This window comes from Zalophus californianus, chromosome 7 (assembly GCF_009762305.2).
Source record: "Zalophus californianus isolate mZalCal1 chromosome 7, mZalCal1.pri.v2, whole genome shotgun sequence".
Taxonomy (NCBI): Eukaryota; Metazoa; Chordata; class Mammalia; order Carnivora; family Otariidae; genus Zalophus; species Zalophus californianus.
Window position 1 is genome coordinate 73,078,566 of NC_045601.1, and position 18,437 is coordinate 73,097,002.

Genomic DNA, 18,437 nt, shown 5'->3' on the forward strand with positions numbered 1-18,437 from the left:
ACTCCACCCAACAAAAAGTATTCTAAATACTTTCCAGTGGTGACACGCTGTAACTTGCAGCAAATTGCTCCAGCCTCACCCAGAGTCCTATCATAAACACTTGATAGGATAATTAACATCATGGGCTCGATTTGACTTAAAGAGGAAAACATTAGTATTAGGAAAAACTAGGAATTCTCCATTTTTTTTTCTCACCAAAAGGAGTTTACATAGCTATGGAGAAAAGGGTATCGCAAAGAGAAAAGTTTAAGAGTCGTGATTTATATGTGAAATAAAAACAAACTCATATGGTGTTTATTTTACCCTTCTGGGAGGAAATGGAGATGTAAGCTAGTAACAATTCAATTCAGTAAATATTTATTCTGTCATTATCCCACACAAAGCATCAGGCAGGTTAGGCTATGGAGATACCAATGATAAGAGACCATACAGGGTTCTTGAGACCCGCCCCCCCCATTCTTCTGCGGAGTCCAGACAGCTGCTGGTGAGCCCGACCCCCCCACTCATGGACTCAGATGCATAGGGATTTGTTTGAATCCCTGTGCTTTCAGTGTCTCCAGTAACCTTACAAGCAGCCATCAGAATGGAGAGGAACTCCCTCTGCCCATCTCTCCTCTCTCTAAGATGAGCTTTCTTGTTGGTGGAAAAAACCAAAACAACTCTACCTTATCATCTTTTCCTGTCCTACCTTCTCCGAGTTTCCAGGGGAAAAAAAACCTCTGGGCTGTTTTCATACTAAGTATCTTGTTAGCCCTCTGTACCCCAGCCTGGACCACACCTCTCCTTCCCCTCCCCCTGCACCCGTGCTCTCTTCTTCCTCTTCTAAAGCTCTTAAGATTTCTTGTCCCCGGTTTCTCCACAGAATCCCTTTACTCTAGGGTTTTACACTGGGTTAAACTTGGGTGGCGGTCTGATGAAAAAAAAAACCCACCATATATATGTTTTGGTCATATTTATTACTGCATAGTCCCTCTCTGCTCATTTTCTAGAGTTTAGTCCAACAAATAAGGCATTGCCTTTCATAGAGCATTTGCGAGCTTGGACTTAAACTCTTGCACATGTTTCAAGTGCCTCATCTCTTCAGTTGGACTCTCTAAACCTGTGCTGCCAAACTGATTTTACCGAAATCCTTTGAACCCCCAGTGTTTCAGTATTTTCGTTCTTTCTGGAAGTTTCTTTCTTCCTCTTTAAAAAGTCTGTAGAGAAGTATCTAGTAATAAGAACTAACATTTACAGAGGCCATGCTATGAGCCAGGCAACCCTCTGAGATAGATCCTCATCTTGTAGAGGCTGGAAGTGAGGCACAAAGAGACTAAATAACTTGCACACAGAAGACAGCGGAGCCAGGACCCTACCCCAAGCTTGTGAGCTTAATCAGGCTCAAGCTGCGACATGTAAGGGATCTGGAATTCATTCTTATCGTGTCTCTCTCTTTTGGAGCTGGTGACCAGGACATTGTACTCAACCTCTTTGACCCTGAGTTTTCCCTCCAATAAAACAGAAATAAAACATTCTACTTCGGTCGCTGATCCTGGATAATTGCCAAGGCTCCCGCTTAAGCCAGCTGACGCCCTCGGAGGTAGGGCTGAGTCCCTCTCCTCCAAACACCCCGCGCAACCACGTCAATCCGTTTAAGACGAATCATCTAAGGGACTTCTATGTCTGCATCTAGCTGGCACGCCGGCCAGAGTCCCGCTTTCTCCCCACATCGCCCTGAGCCCGGTCCGAAGCCGGCCACCCGGTGCCACGCCATTGGCTGCTCGTCCGCGCCAGCTGCCCTCTCAGTTCGGGGCTCCTACCCCGGGGCTCGCCAGCCTCCCCGGCTAGCCGCACTTACCATGGCATCGTAGCGCAGGGCGTTCATGAAGTGCGCCACCTCGGCACCCTTGTACACGGTGAACCAGATGGTGCCCTGGTACTGGTCGCCGGCGTCGAGCAGCAGCACGTGCGGCTCGGTGCGGCGGATCTGCTGCACCTTGGTGAAGAGCCGCGCCACGCCGCCCACACAGCGGCTGGCATTGACGCACTTGCTCGAGTCCTCGCTCGTCTGCTCCAGCCGGCTGTGCACGTCGTTGGTGTGCAGGATGGTGAGTTCCCAGGCGCCGGCCGCCGGCCACAGCAGCGCGCCCAGCGCGAGGAGCCGCAGCGCCGGGGCTCGTGCGGCTCCGCGACCCATGGCTGCGGCGCGAAGAGTGCGAGCGCACAGGCGGGCCGGGCGAGCGGCGGCGGGCGCGGGACCTAGGCGCCGGGGCCGCCGGGGCGGGGCGGGGCGGGGCGGGGCGCGGCGGGGGCGGGCCTCCTTCAGCCCGGAGGCCGGCCCCACACTCCGGCGCACGCCCGCGCAGTCACCCGATCCGACCCTGGCACCCGGGGCGGCCGCGGCGCGCCCGGGCTGGCGGCTGGCACCCGCTGCCGGCAGCAACAGTAGGGAGGTTGTTCCCGGCGGGGAGCGGGCGCTGGCCAAGATGCGGGGGAGCCCGCAACCCCACAGCTGGTGGGCTGCGCTTTCCCGGATGCGGGGGGCGGGGGCGGGGGTTACCACCCCGCGTCTTGGCCCTAGCTGTTTCTAGGCTCGGCTGAGGCGCGAGCTTTTCCCCGAGGGGAAGGCACAGTTTGTGCTGGGCTTGTGCTTGCGCAAGCTCATCACTCGAAAGAGTGAAAGCGGGAAAAGGGAAAGAAAAGATGCGCGAGATGACGCGGAGAGAGAGAGGAGTAAAGAGAGGCAGGAGAGAGGAGCGCTTTGCCTTTTGGGCTGTGGAAGCCAGAAATGGACTGTGAAACGTGGCTGACCGCTGTCTTTCCAGTTGGAGAACGCACCAAGTCCCCGTTGTGTAGACGTAGAACCTCCGAATTTAAGACCATTCCAATCCAGTCCAGCATTTGTTCACAATGAAAGCCTTAGCGATGAAACGGCATTGGTGCGGGGACAGTTCTTGGAAGCTAAAACGGACCATGGGAGTAAAAGCAGCAGCTCTGTGGACGTGATGCTGCCTTCTGTTGCCTTTTTAAGGCATTTTTAAAAAATGTCCATTCCCTTCGTTTTCTTTAGGTGTTAATGTTTTAAGGATGTGGTGTGTGTGTGTGTGTGTGTGTGTGTGTGTGTGTGTGTGTGTGTGTGTGTGTAGTACATTAAGACAAAGCTTTGGGCAAGGAAAGCTATAATAGGAATGCATCCAATAAATCATCATTACATAGAATTTAAAATTGCAGAATTTCCCTCTGTCTAACCAACTGATTCCTGAGTGCAATTAACAACCTAGTGCTTTGGGAAGGGAAGGAGAAGGGAATTAGTTTGGAGGTCCTATTAGGTGTCCATTGATTTATACTTTGCCGAACAGCATATGCGTTCCTCACACTTCCCAAAATGCGTCAAGTCAGTACTTTTTTTTTAGCTTTTTGGATAAGATATATATATCCTAAAAATTACCATCTTAACCATTTTTAAGTGTACACTTTAGTAGCATTAAGCACATTCACATTGTTGGGCAACCATCACCACCATCCGTCTGCAGAACATTTTCATCTTCCCAAAAGGAAACTCCCTAGCCATTAAACAATAACTTCTATCACCTCTACCCCCCAGCCCTTGGCAATCATCATTCTTCTCTGTCTTTATGAATTTGAGTACTGTAGGTACCTCATGTAAGTGAATCAGACAATATTTGTCCTTTTGTGGCTGACTTGTGTTTCACTTAACATAATGTCCTTTTCAAAGATCCATCTATGTTGTGGCATGTGTCAGAATTTCCTTCCTTTTTAAGGCTGATTCATATTCCATTATATGTCTGTCCATACCACATTTTGTTTATCTATTCACCCATCAGTGAACACTGAATTGTTTCCACCTTTTGGCTATTGTGAATAATGTTGACATGAGAACGGTGTACAAATTATCTGCTTAGACGGTGTACAAATTATCTGCTTAGATCTCTGCTTTCCATTCTTTGGGCATTGCTGGATCATATGGTAGTTCGATGTTCAATTTCTTGAGGAAATGCCATACTTTCTAATATAATGGCTGCACCATTTTATATTTCCAGCAGCAATGCACAAGAGTTCCATTTTTTCCACATCCTTAACAACACTTATTTTCTGCTTTTTGATAATAGCCATGCTGAAGGTTTGAAGTAGTATCTCACTGTGATTTGATTTGCATTTCCCTAATGATTAATGATGTTGAGCATCTTTTCATGTGCTTATTGGCCATATGTATATATCTTATGGAGAAATGTCTATTCAAGTCCTATGATTTACCCATGTTTTAATAGGATTATTTGTTTTTTTCTTATCGTTGCTGAGTTGTAGGAGTCTATATATTCTGGATGTTAATCCCTTATCAGATATATATATATTGCACATATTTTCTCTCATTCCATGGGTTGCCTTTTCATTTTGTTGAGAGTGCTTCTTGATGCACAAACTTACATATTTTGATGAAGTCTGATTTATCTGTTTTCTTTTGTTGTCTGTGTTTTTAGTGCCATATTTGAAAAAACATTGCCATAGCTGATGTCATGAAGCTTTTCTCCTATGTTTTTTCTAAGAGTTTTATAGTTTTTGTTTTTAGGTCTAGGTCTTTGATCCATTTTATATCCAATATATAATATATACATGGAGAGAGAGGTTGGAGGGAGAGGGAGAGGGAAAAAGAGACATTTATCATAAGGCATTGGCTTACTTGATTATGAATGCTGAGAAGTCCCACAATATGCTGCCTGCACTGGAGACTCATGAAAACTGGTAGTGTAGTTTGAAGGCCTGAGTGCTAGAGAGCCGATGGATTTACCTTGATTTTAAAGAACATGATTTTGTGTTTCATTCGTACTGATACATGCAGTTATTACAGAGTGCAAAATTGGGAATTTGGGGCATGGCAAGCATTTGGATTTCTGCATTAAAACCCAAATAGCTAAAACCTATGCAAATATGACAAAACATAGGATTTTAATTGCAATTAAAATGTAATGGGAAAAGATGGTGTGTTTTAGGAAATCGTTCTGGCAGGACTTAGTTAATCTTGGAATTATATGAATGTATAAAAAGTTTCCTCTTGAATATTCTGGGTAAGATTCAATTTCTAATCAGTGGCTATTTTTTCCCTTTTATATGCTCTGGTTATATAATATGATATTTTAAGTTGACTGGATGGAATTTGAATTTTTATTATATTAAAGTAATATATATTTGTGTTTATCCAATGACTTCTGAGAATTTGCTGTTCTACCCTATGTTTAGCAATTAAAATAAGAATCCTAATATGAATTTCACCTAGGAGCAAGAATCTTCCAAACAAAACCTCAATACCAGTATTGCCTGTATTATTATTATTATTTTTTTTTTGCTAATTGGTGGATTTATAAAGTAAGTACTACTTACCTTCTTGATCTCCCTGAAGAAAAATTAAAAATTTGATTGGTGCTGGTCAATATAATACTAATTGGGAGAGTCTTTCCAATATATATGTTGCAAACTTAAGAATAACAATTTATTATATTTTAAATTTATAAAAGAATTTTGCATATTTAAAATGACAAGAGCTTACAGGCATGAAAAGATGCAAAATTTTAAAATCTTTGAAGATGAGGTCAGGATTTAACAAAGTTAAAAGTATATATACTTGAATATAAGGATTCTGATGTCACTAGAAATTAAAGAATAGGAGATAAATTGATTTTTAACTGGAAATCATATGAGCCTTGTATTTATAACTAAGTCATTGCTGATGGACCCGAGGGTGATGACAAATAAACTGTTGTATGGAAACAGATCTCTTATATGGAAACTCTCCTAGGCTTTTCTCATTATTTCAAGACAGAGGAAATCTTTCTATTAGGAGCTAAGAACAGCTACCATCTAAAACCAAAAGGAATCACTAGAAAGTTTTGAACCATATTTAGAATTAATAATTGTATTGATACTGTATTATTTTAAAGATTTATTTATGTATTTTTGAGAGAGAGAGAGAGCGCATGCACATGTGCACATGCCACTGGGAGAAAGGGCAGACAGAGAGAGAGAATCTCAAATGGATAGCCCCCTGAGCCCCAGAGCCCAGTGGAGCCCAAAGGAGCCTAACCGAGCCTGACATGGGGCTCGATCTCACAACCCTGGCTCAGAGCCAAAATCAAGAGTTGGGCCTGTAACTGAGCCACCCTGGCACCCTGATGTTACATTATTTTTAATGTAAATTGTGGGATAAACTAAATAAATAATTATATTAATTTTATGAGGAAAAGGATTAGTATAAGATATTCAGTTTAGAGGAAATCAAGAATTTTATTAGGAACTCTGACCTTTTGAAGTAACAATATGATATTCTTTTACAAGAAAAACCTGTTTTGCTGTCCCACTGAAATAGCCCAGAAACAATTTGACCCCCTGACACACTTTAATGTCCAGTACTATGATCTCTAATACTATTTCCACTAGAAGCAACATCAAGGATCCTTGGAGAAATAGCTGATTCCATGTCTGGGGCTAAAGGCACAAGTAAACATAAGATTTAGGCAATGTATACAACATGAATCTGGGGTTTGGGGCACCTGGGTGGCTCAGTTGGTTGAGCAACTGCCTTTGGCTCAGGTCATGATCCCAGGGTCTGGGATTGAGCCCCACATTGAGCTCTCCTCAGCGGGGAGCCTGCTTCTCCCTCTCCCTCTGCCTGCAGCTCTCCCTGCTTGTGCTCGCGGGCTCTCTCTCTGTCAAATAAATAAATAGAATCTTAAAAAAAAACATGAATCTGGAGAAATGGCCAAAATGCTCATTTTTCTCTTTTTTTATTTTTTGAAGATTTTATTTATTTATTAGAGGGGGAAGGGACAGAGGGGAAGGAAAGGTACAAGCAGACTCTGCACAGAGCCTGACCGGGGCGGGGGGGCGGGGAGGGCTCAATCCCACGACCCCCAGGCTGTGAACCCAAGACCATGACCTGAGCCAAAACCAAGAGTCAGACGCATAACCAACGGAGACATCCTGGCACCCCGTTTTTGAAAAGGATTTTATTTATTTGAGAGAGAGAGAGTGCGCACACACTGAGGAGGCATTTGCCTCTTAAAGGTGTGGAATCATTGTTGCAATAACTTTAAGTAGGGTTCTGGACTTCCTATCAGGGTCAAAAACAGGAATCTAGGAGCCTCCTGGCCTAAATCACTGGTAGTTTTTGAGGTCATAATCATTAAATCAAGCAGAAGGCTGTCTTCCAATTGCTATAATGAGAGGCTGAGATCATAATTCATCTCATGAGATTGCTCATGATGGTTCCAATACTTGGAGGACATATTGCTGTCTTCATCAGTTACTTTTTTTTTTATAAAGACTTTGTTTTTTTAAAGTAATCTCTACACCCGACATGGGGCTTGAATTTACAATCCCGAGATCAAGAGTTACCTGCTCCACCCACTGAGCTGGTCAGGTGCCACTTCATCAGATATTTCTATTGCAACTTTCCAGAAAAACCATGAACTTTTTAAGCTTTCTGGGCAATGGATCTTTTGCTAGTCTGGTGAAGCCTATGGAGTCTCAGAGTAATGTTTCTAAATGCATAAAGTAAAATAAATTGGATTACAAAGGAAACTATAGTGAAGTAGAGTTATCAAAATAGTTTTTAACTTGTGATATAATAATACCTATATTCTTTGTTAACACACTGAACAACAAAAAACACATTTAAAATCTTGACAAGCTAAAGCTACATTTTATTTTTTAAACACAGTGTAAAGGCTGTTGTTACTTAGCTTGAGCAAGAGAATTAAACCATGAGGTGCCCTTTGATAAGGCATCATGCCTATAATATCCAGTTGATTTTGATCTTTTGTTTGGATGGTCACAAGTGTTGAAAATCTAAGTTCTCAAAATACATTGTTGTGAATGTAATTAAAACTTTGATAGTTTACTTTACAAGACCAAGATAGGCAGACTTTTTTCAAAGAACACCACAATTTTTTAGTTAAACTGGTTGTGGTCAAGTTTTTGTCCAAATATCAATCCATGAGTTCATCTTTGGTTAGGTCATTATTTTCCATGTTCCTTTTTTTAAAGTTTTTATTTAAATTCCAGTTAGCTAACATACAGTGTATTATTAGTTTCAGGTGTACAATATAGTGATTCAGCACTTCCATACAACACCCAGTGCTCATCACAACAAGTGCACTCCTTAATCTCCATCACCTACTTAATCCATGCCTCCCACCTCCACCTCTGGTAACCATCAGTTTGTTCTCTATACTTAAGAGTTTTTGTTGCTTTACCTCTCTCTCCTTTTTTCACTTTGCTCATTTGTTTCTTAAATTCCACATGAGTGAAATAATATGGTATTTGTCTTTCTCTGATTGACTTATTTCACTTAACATAATACTCTCCAGCTTCCATCCATGCCATTGCAAATGGCAAGATGTCATTCTTTTTTATGAATGAGTAATATTCCATTGTGTTATATATACCACCCTTTCTTTATCCTTTCATCAGTTAGTTGATGGACACTTGCGCTGTTTCCATAGTTTGGCTATTGTTGATAATGCTGCTATAAACATTGGGGTGCATGTATCCCTTTGAATTAGTATTTTTGTATTGTTTGGGTAAATACCTAGTAGTGCAGTTGCTGATTGTAGGCCAGTTCTACTTCTAACCTTTTGAGGAACCTCTACACTGTTTTCTAGAGTGGCTGCACCAGTTTGCATTCTTACCAACAGTGCAACAGTCCCCTTTCTCTACATCTTTGTGAACCCTTGTTTCTTGTGTTGTTGATTTTAGCCATTCTGACAGGTGTGAGGTGATATCTCATTTTTGATTTGTATTTCCCTGATGATGAGTGATGTTGAACATCTTTTCATGTGTCTGGTGGCCATCTGTATGTCTTCTTTGGAAAAATGTCTAATCATGTTGTTTGTCCACTTTTTAATGGGAGTATTCATTTTTGGGGGTGTTGAGTTTTATAATCAACATAATTTCTTAATCTTTCACTTATGTTTAGTACTTCTTGCATCTTATAGGTGCCCCGAGATAGGCAAATATTTCTTCAGCAGATCTCCAGCACAATAATAAATAGAAATAATGATGGTAGACATCTTTATGTTGTTCCCAAACTTAGGTGGAAAGCATTCACTATTTTCACCATAAATATGATGTTTCCAGTAAGGTTTTTTTGCACTTATATTGATATTAAGGATGTTTCCTTCTTTTTTCAGTTTGCTGAGATGGGTTGATCATGTAGATTTCTTTGAAAAGAGAAATCTGAGAACACCCAGATTACTTCGGAGATCTATCAAATGTTCTATCTATCCAGATGACATTAAAGTTGAACCATGGATTCATAATTTTTTTCTTTTTTTAAAAAGATTTATTTATTTATTTGACAGAGAGAGAAAGAGAGAAAACACAACCAGGGGGAGTGGCACACAGAGGGAGAGGGAGAAGCAGGCTTCCCGCTGTGCAGGGAGCCTGATGGGTTGCTCGATCCCAGGACCCTGGGGTCATGACCTGAGCCGAAGGCAGACGCTTAACCGACAGAGCCACCCAGGCACCCCCACAGTTTTTTTCTCTCTGATATAAGCTGTGTCTTCTAGCATTTGAAATTTAAAAGGATCAATAAAATATTAATAGATCAAATCCAATAATATATAAAAAGAAATTGTACACTGTGACCAAGAAGGATTTGTTCCAGGTTTGCAAGCCTGGTTCAACGTTAGAAAAACAATTAATGTAGTCCATCACATAAATGGGCTAAAGAAGAAAAAAATCACACGGTCCTATCAATAGATGCAGGAAAAGCATTTGACAAAATCCAACAATCATTCATGACAGAATCTCTCAGTGAATAGGAATAGTGAGGAATGTCCTCAACTTGGTAAAGAATACTGGCAGAATCCTACAGCTGATAATCATACTTAATGGTGACAAACTTCAACCTTTCCCACTAAGATCAGGTTAACAAGGCAAGATCTCTCACCACTGCTATTCAGCATTGTACTTGAAGTCATAGCTACTATAATAAGAAAAGAAAAGGAAATGAAAGGTATACATTGAAAAGGAAGAAATAAAACTCACTTTGTTCACAGATGATCTGATTGTCTAGAAAATCTGAAAGAACTGACAAAAACACTCTTGGAACTAATAAGCAGTTATAATAAGGTTATACAATACAAGGTTAATATTCAAAAGTCAAGTGCTTTCCTATATACCAAAATGAACAAGTGGGATTTTGAAATTAAAAACACAATAAAAGTTACATTAGCACCTCCATAAATGAAATACTCAGGTATAAATCTAACAAAATATAGATTCCTTAGATCTATATGAGGAAAATGACAAAACTCTGACAAAAAAAATCAAAGAGCTAAATAAATGGAGAGATATTACATGTTCATGGATGGAAGACTCAATATTGTCCAGATGTTAGTTTTTCCCAACTTGACCTATAGAGTCAGTACAGTCCCAATCAAAATCCCAGCAAGTTATTTTGTAGATATTAACAAACTGCTTCTAAAGCTTTTCTGGAGAGGCAAAAGACCTAGGGCCACCAACACAGTATTGAAGGAGAAGAGGGAAGTTGAAGGACTGACACTATCTGTCTTCAAGACTTACTCTAAAGCTACAGTAATCAAGAGAGTGTGGTATTGGTGTAAGAATAGACAAATAGACCAATAGAACAGAATAGAGATCCCAGAAATAGACCCAGATAAATATAATCAATATTATACTGATTATGAGCAAAGACAATAAAATGGGGAAAAGGTAGTGTTTTCAACAGATGGCACTGGAACAGCTAGATATCCACATGTAAAAAGATCTAGACTCAGACCTTACAGTCTTCACAAAAATTAACTCAAAATGAGTCATAGACCTAGCTGTAAAACACAGAATTACAGGGGCGCCTGGGTGGCTCAGTCAGTTGAGCCTCCAATCTTGATTTCAGCTCAGGTCATGATCTTGGGGTTGTGGGATCAAGCCCCAGGTCAGGCTCTGCACTCAGTGGGGAGTCTGCTTGAGATTCTCTTCCCCTTCCTCTGCCCCTCCGCCCTCACACATGCTCTCTCACATGTGTGTGTGCTCTCTCTCTCTCAAATAAATCTTTAAAAAACACAAAATTACAAAACTCCTAGGAGATAACCTAGGAAAAAAATTTAGATGACTTTGGGTATGGTGATGCCATTTTGGGTACATCACCAAAGGCATGATTCATGAAAGAAATAATTGATAAGCTTGGCTTCATTAAAGTTCAAAACTTCTGCTCTGTGAAACACTCAAGAGAATAAGTAGATGTGCCAGACTGAGAGAAAACATTTGCAAAAGACATATCTGATAAAGGACTATTATCCAAAAGATACAAAGAACTCTTAAAAACTGAATAATAAGAAAACCTAACTTAAAAATAGGCAATTGATCTGAACAGATACCTCACTAAAGAATATATACAGATAGGAAAGAAGTGTATGAAAAGATGTTCCACATTGTATGTCATTAAGGAAGTGCAAATTAAAATAGCAGTGGGATACCACTATACACCTTTTAGAATGGCTAAAATCCAGAAACCTGACAATAGCAAATGTTGACTGGAGTATGTAGCAACAGGAACTCTCATTCATTGCTGGTAGGATTATAAACTGGTATAGTCATTTTAGAAACAGCTAGGCGATTTCTTTAAAAACTAAATATACTCTTATCATATAACCCAGCAATCTGATTATGTGATATTTTTCCAAATGAGTCAAAAACCCATGTCCATACATAAACCTGCATATGGATGTTTATAGCAGCTTTATTCACAGCTGTCAAAACTTGGAAGCAACCAAAATGTCCTTCTGTAGGTGAATGGATACATAAACTGTGGTACATTCATACAATGGAATGTTATTCAGCCCCCCAAAAAGAAATGAGTTATGAAACCATGAAAATTCATGGAGGAAATTTTAATGTGTATTACTAAGTGAAAGAAGCTAATCTGAAAAGACTATCTACTGTATGATTCTAAATTTGTGACCTTCTGGAAAAGGCAGAACTAAGTAGACAGTAAAAGGATCGGTGGGTTGGGGGAGGGAGGAATAATTAGGGTACAAAGAATATTTAGGGCGGTGAACCTATTCTGAGATACTCCAATGGCATATATGATGTTATACCTTTGTCAAAATCCACAGAATGTACAAGACCAAGAATGAACTCTAATGTAGAGTTCATTCACTCTAATGTAGAGTATGGGCTTTGGGTGATAATGATGTGTCAATGAAGGTTCCTTGATTATAGCTACTATACCACTCTGCTTATGGGATGTTGATAATAGGGGAGATTGTACATGGGAGCCAGGGGGCATATGGGAAATCTCTGTATTTTCTCAGTTTTGCTGTGAACCTAAAATTGCTCTAAAAAATAAAGTCTGTTTTATTTATTTATTTATTGGTTTAAAGATATTATTTATTTATTTGAGAGGGAGCGTGAGCAAGAGAGCACAAGCAGAGGGAGCAGCGGAGGGAGAGGGAGAAGCAGACTCCCCACTGAGCAGGGAGCCCTATGCGGGGCTCCATCCCAGGACCCTGAGATCATGACCTGAGCTGAAGGCAGACACTTAACCAACTGAGCCACTCAGGCCTCCCTAAAATCTGTTCTTAAAAAAAGAGTTAAAAGGGTATTAGTCACAGCTCTCTTTTTTCATCTTGGCAGCTTAACCAAGAAAGCATGCTGTTTTTCCATAGTGTCCGTAATGATGACTGTAGGTTTTTAATGGAAAGATTTATTCGATTCCTTTAAGTATGAATAACTGGAAGGTAATATGGATAAAAGATGTATATTTCCTTTCCAAAGTGAAACAAGAATGGATTTTCTTTTTTTCTTAGAAAAAGTAAAACTTCTGCTCATAGTTCCGGGTGCTTTTGAAGATTCCCCTTTTCTGTGTGGTAGAGAAGTGCTCTCCATGATGTTCCCTTTCTTGACAAAATCTCTTTAACATGCCGTGATTCAGAGATCTGCTTCTGATCAGGGTGTTGCCTGTATGGCTGGGAAAAAAAAAACTGCTTCGGGGTAACAGGAGGAGTCCTTGTTACCAGTGTCTTTCTGTGTAGCAACCGATGAGCGATGATGACCTAGGGAGCTCCTTTTCCGTGAAAGGAGAACACGAGTATGATGAATGTGACAGGAGTGCTGTCTGTACAAGAGTAGAAAGTGTTTTTTTTTTAATTTTTAAATTTTTTTTATTTTTAAGATTTTATTTATTTATTTGCAGAGAGAGACACAGCGAGAGAGGGAATACAAGCGAGGGGAGTGTGAGAGGGAGAAGCAGGCTTCCCGCCGAGCAGGGAGCCAGATGCTGGGCTCGATCCCAGGACCCTGGGATCATGACCTGAGCTGAAGGCAGACGCTTAAAGACTAAGCCACCCAGGTGCCCCAAGTAGAAAATGTTTCTTTTCAAAGTTTTGCTTGGCAATTTTTCTTCTTCTTCTTTTCCTTCTTCTTTAAAAGAAAATCATTTCCAAATAATTCGCAGGCTTTGTATTTTCAAAAAAAAATTGGGGGGGGCGGAGCAAGATGGCAGAGGAGTAGGAGACCTGGATTTTGTCTGGTCTCAGGAATTCAGCTGAATAGAGATCAAACCATTGTGAACACCTACGAACTCAACGGAGATCAAAGAAAAGAATAACAACTCTCTGAACAGAAAAGCGACCACTTACTGGAAGGTAGGACCTGCAGAGAAGCGAATCCGAGGCGATATTCGGGAGGATAGACAGCGGGGGAGGGGGCCTCCGTCGGTCGCTTCTGGCAAGTGCTAGAGCCGCGGAGCACAAAATCGGAACTTTTAGAAGTCGGCTCCACTGAGGGACATCGCTCCAGAGGCTAAGCGGGGGTGGAACCCTCGCGGGACAGTGTGGTCTGAGGACCCTCGGGGTCACAGAAAGACCAGGGGTGCCTGAGTGCAGCAGAGCTCCCAGGTATCGGAGCGGGGAAGCCAGCTGCAGAGAGGGAGCCGAGGCGCGGGCTCTCAGCTGGGGGTTGCCATAAACTGTGATCCGTGCCACAGTCGGGCCACTGCTCCTCCAGCAGGGACCCAACAAGCGGCAGATCCGGGGAGACTCCACTTCCTCCCCCCGGGAGGAGCAGCGCGGGAGCGCACTGCAGAGATCTGCTGGGTTTGGAGACTCCACACGGGGTCAGGTGCCAGAGATAGAAATGCTTGGTCACAGGCCGGGTGAGCACGGAGTGCGGCCAGAGACCGGGAGACGAGAGTGACTGACTGCTTTTCTCTGGGGGCGCACTGAGGAGCGGGACCCCGAGTTCTCGGCTCCTCCGGGCGGAGATTGGGAGGCCGCCATTTTCACTCTCGTCCTCCAAAGCTGTACCAAAAGCTTGCAGGGAACAAGAGCTCCCGAGAGCAAACCTGAGCAGATTGCTTAGCCTAGACCAACAAGGGCGGGGCAATTCTGCCTCAGCAAAGACATTTGGGAACCATGGCAACAGGCCCCTCCCCCAGATGATCAGCACGAACAGCCAGCAAGCCAAGACCAAGTTTACCGATCAAGGAAAACAGGAGAATTCTAGCGCTAGGGGAATACTGCACATAGAATTCATGGCTTTTTTTACCATGATTCATTAGTCTTTCAAAGTTAATTTTTTAACTGTTTTTTTTTTTGAATGTTTCTTTTTCCCTTTTTCAACCAACATCTTATCAATCCTTTTTTTAAAAAAAACATTTTTATTTTTCATTTTTAGAGTTATATTCTATCCCTTCATAGTAGTTACCCTTATTTTTGGCATATCTATATATAAGTTGTTCTCTCCTTAAAATTTTGAGATACAGTTTCTTCTAACAGATCAAAATATACCCTAAATCACTAGTGTATGGCTTTGTTCTAGTCTCCTGCCTGATCACATTCTCTCCCTTTTTTTTTAAATCTTCTTTCTTTTTTCAAACAACTTCTTATCAATTCCTTTTATAAAAATCTTTTATAATTTTCATTTTTATAGTCATATTCCATCCCTTCATTGTATCAACCCTTATTTTGTACATATATAAGTCTTTCTTTAAAATTTTAGGAGGCACTTTCTTCTAACAGACCAAAATACACCCAAAATCTAGTGTGTGGCACTGATCTATGCACTTCCCTGATCATATTTGATCATATTCTGTTTTTTTTGTTTAGTTCTGTTTTTGTTTGTTTTTATCTTTTTCTTTTTCTTTTTTTTCTCTTTCATTCCCTTTCTTTTCCCCTGATTTCAGGTCTTTTCTGATTTGTTTAGAGTATATTTTCTGGGGATGTTGTTAACCTGTTAGCATTTTGTTCTCTCATTCATCTATTCTCCTCTGGACAAAATGACAAGACGAAAAAAATCACCTCAGCAAAAAGAACAAGAGGTAGTACCGTCTGCCAGGGACCTACTCAATACGGACATTAGTACGGTGTCGGACCTAGAGTTCAGAATCATGATTTTAAGGATACTAGCTGGGCTTGAAAAAAGCATGGACGTTATTAGAGAAACCCTTTGTGGAGAAATAAAAGAACTAAAATCTAACCAAGTCGAAATAAAAAAGGCTATTCATGAGGTGCAATAAAAAAGGGGGCACTAACTGCTAGGATAAATGAGGCAGAAGAGGGAATTAGCGATATAGAACAACAAATGATGGAAAATAAAGAAGCTGAGAAAAAGAGAGATAAACAACTAGTGGATCATGAGGGCAGAATTTGAGAGATAAGCGATACGATAAGAAGAAACAACATTAGAATAATTGGGATCCCAGAAGAAGAAGAAAGAGAGAGAGGGGCAGAAGGTATAGTGGAGCAAATTATAGCAGAGAACTTCCCTAATGTGGGGAAGGAAACAGGCATCAAAATCCAGGAGGCACAGAGAACCCCTCTCAAAATCAATAAAAATAGGTCAACACCCCGACATCTAGTAGTAACACTTACGAGTCTCAGAGACAAAGAGAAAATCTTGAAAGCAACTCGGGACAAGAGATATGTAACCTATAATGGTAGAAACATTATATTGGCAACAGACCTATCCACAGAGACCTGGCAGGCCAGAAAGGACTGACATGATATCTTCAGAGCACTAAACGAGAAAAATATGCAGCCAAGAATACTATATCCAGCTAGGCTGTCATTGAAAATAGAAGAGAGATAAAAAGCTTCCAGGACAAACAAAAACTAAAGGAATTGGCAAACACGAAACCAGCCCTCCAAGAAATATTGAAAGGGGTCCTCTAAGCAAAGAGAGAGCCTAAAAGCAACATAGACCAGAAAGGAACACAGACAATATACAGTCACAGTCACCTTACAGGCAATACAATGGCACTAAATTCATATCTTTCAATAGTTACCCTGAATGCAAACGGGCTAAATGCCCCAATCAAAAGACACAGGCTATCAGATTGGATTAAAAAACAAGACCCATCAATATGCTGTCTGCAAGAGACTCATTTTAGACCCAAAGACACCCCCACATTGAAAGTGAGGGGGTGGAAAACCATTTACCATGCTAATGGACACCAAAAGAAAGCTGGGGTGGCAATCCTTATATCAGACAAATTAGATTTTAAAACACAGACTGTAATAAGAGATGAGGAAGGACACTATATCCTACTTAAAGGGTCTATCCAACAAGAAGATCTAACGATTGTAAATATCTATGCCCCGAACATGGGAGCAGCCAATTATATAAGGCAATTAATAACAAAAGCAAAGAAACACATTGACAACAATACAATAATACCGGGGGACTTTAACAGCCCCCTGACTGAAATGGACAGATCATCTAAGCAAAAGATCAACAAGGAAATAAAGACTTTAAATGACACACTGGACCAAATGGACTTCACAGACATATTCAGAACATTCCATCCCAAAGCAATGGAATACACATTCTTCTCTAGTGCCCATGGAACATTCTCCAGAATTGATCACATCGTAGGTCACAAATCAGGTCTCAACCAGTACCAAAAGATTGGGATTATTCCCTGCATATTTTCAGACCACAATGCTTTGAAACTAGAACTCAATCACAAGAGGAAAGTCGGAAAGAACTCAAATACATGGAGGCTAAAGAGCATCCTACTAAAGAATGAATGGGTCAACCAGGAAATTAAAGAAGAATTAAAAAAATTCATGGAAACCAATGAAAATGACAACACAACTGTTCAAAGTCTTTGGGATACAGCAAAGGCAGTCCTGAGAGGAAAGTATATAGCAATACAAGCCTTTCTCAAGAAACAAGAAAGGTCTCAAATACACAGCCTAACCCTACACCTAAAGGAGCTGGAGAAAGAACAGCAAATAAAGCCTAAACCCAGCAGGAGAAGAGAAATAGTAAAGATCAGAGCAGAAATCAATGAACTAGAAACCAAAAGAACAGTAGAACAGATCAACGAAACTAGGAGCTGGTTCTTTGAAAGAATTAACAAGATTGATTAACCCCTGGCCAGACTTATCAAAAAGAAAAGAGAAATGACCCAAATCAACAAAATCATGAATGAAAGAGGAGAGATCACAACCAACACCAAAGAAATACAAACAATTATAAGACCAAATTATGAGCAACTCTATGACAGCAAATTAGATAACCTGGAAGAAATGGATGCATTCCTAGAGATGTATCAACTCCCAAAATTGAACCAGGAAGAAATAGAAAACCTGAACAGACCTATAACCACTAAGGAAATTGAAGCAGTCATCAAAAATCTCCCAACAAACAAAAGCTCAGGGCCAGAGGGCTTTCCAGGGGAATTCTACCAAATATTTAAAGAAGAATTAATACCTATTCTCCTGAAACTGTTCCAAAAAACAGAAATGGAAGGAAAACTTCCAAACTCATTTTATGAGGCCACCATTACCTTGATCCCAAAACCAGACAAAGACCCCATCTAAAAGGAGAATTACAGACCAATATCCTTGATGAACATGGATGCAAAAATTCTCACCAAAATACTAGCCAACAGGATCCAACAGTACATTAAAAGGATTATTCACCATGACCAAGTGGGATTTATCCCTGGGCTGCAAGGTTGGTTCAACATCCACAAATCAATCAACATGATACAATACATTAACAAAAGAAAGAACAAGAGTCATATGATCCTCTCAATAGATGCAAGAAAAGCATTTAACAAAGTACAGCATCCTTTCTTGATCAAAACTCTTCAGAGTATAGGGACAGAGGGTACATACCTCAATATCGTAAAAGCCATCTATGAAAAACCTACAGTGAATATCATTCTCAGTGGGGAAAAGCTGAGAGCTTTCCCTCTAAGGTCAGGAATGCGGCAGGGATGTCCACTATCACCACTGCTATTCAACATAGTATTAGAAGCCCTAGCCACAGCAATCAGACAACAAAAAAAAATCAAAGGCATCCAAATCGGCAAAGAGGAAGTCAAACTCTCACTGTTTGCAGATGATATGATACTGTATGTGGAAAACCCAAAAGACTCCACCCCAAAACTGCTAGAACTCATACAGCAATTC

General features: G+C 40.9%; 1 protein-coding gene across 1 annotated transcript in view; it reads right to left on the reverse strand.

Annotated features, from left to right (window-relative positions):
* NT5E (5'-nucleotidase ecto) overlaps nt 1-2,230 on the reverse strand; it is a 47,349-nt gene extending 45,119 nt beyond the window's left edge. The window contains exon 1 of the mRNA XM_027603437.2: nt 1,838-2,230. Coding sequence (XP_027459238.2) covers nt 1,838-2,176 — 339 coding nt within the window. The 5' untranslated portion in view covers nt 2,177-2,230. The remainder of the gene's footprint in view (nt 1-1,837) is intronic.
* Between the last annotated feature and the right edge of the window lie 16,207 nt (nt 2,231-18,437).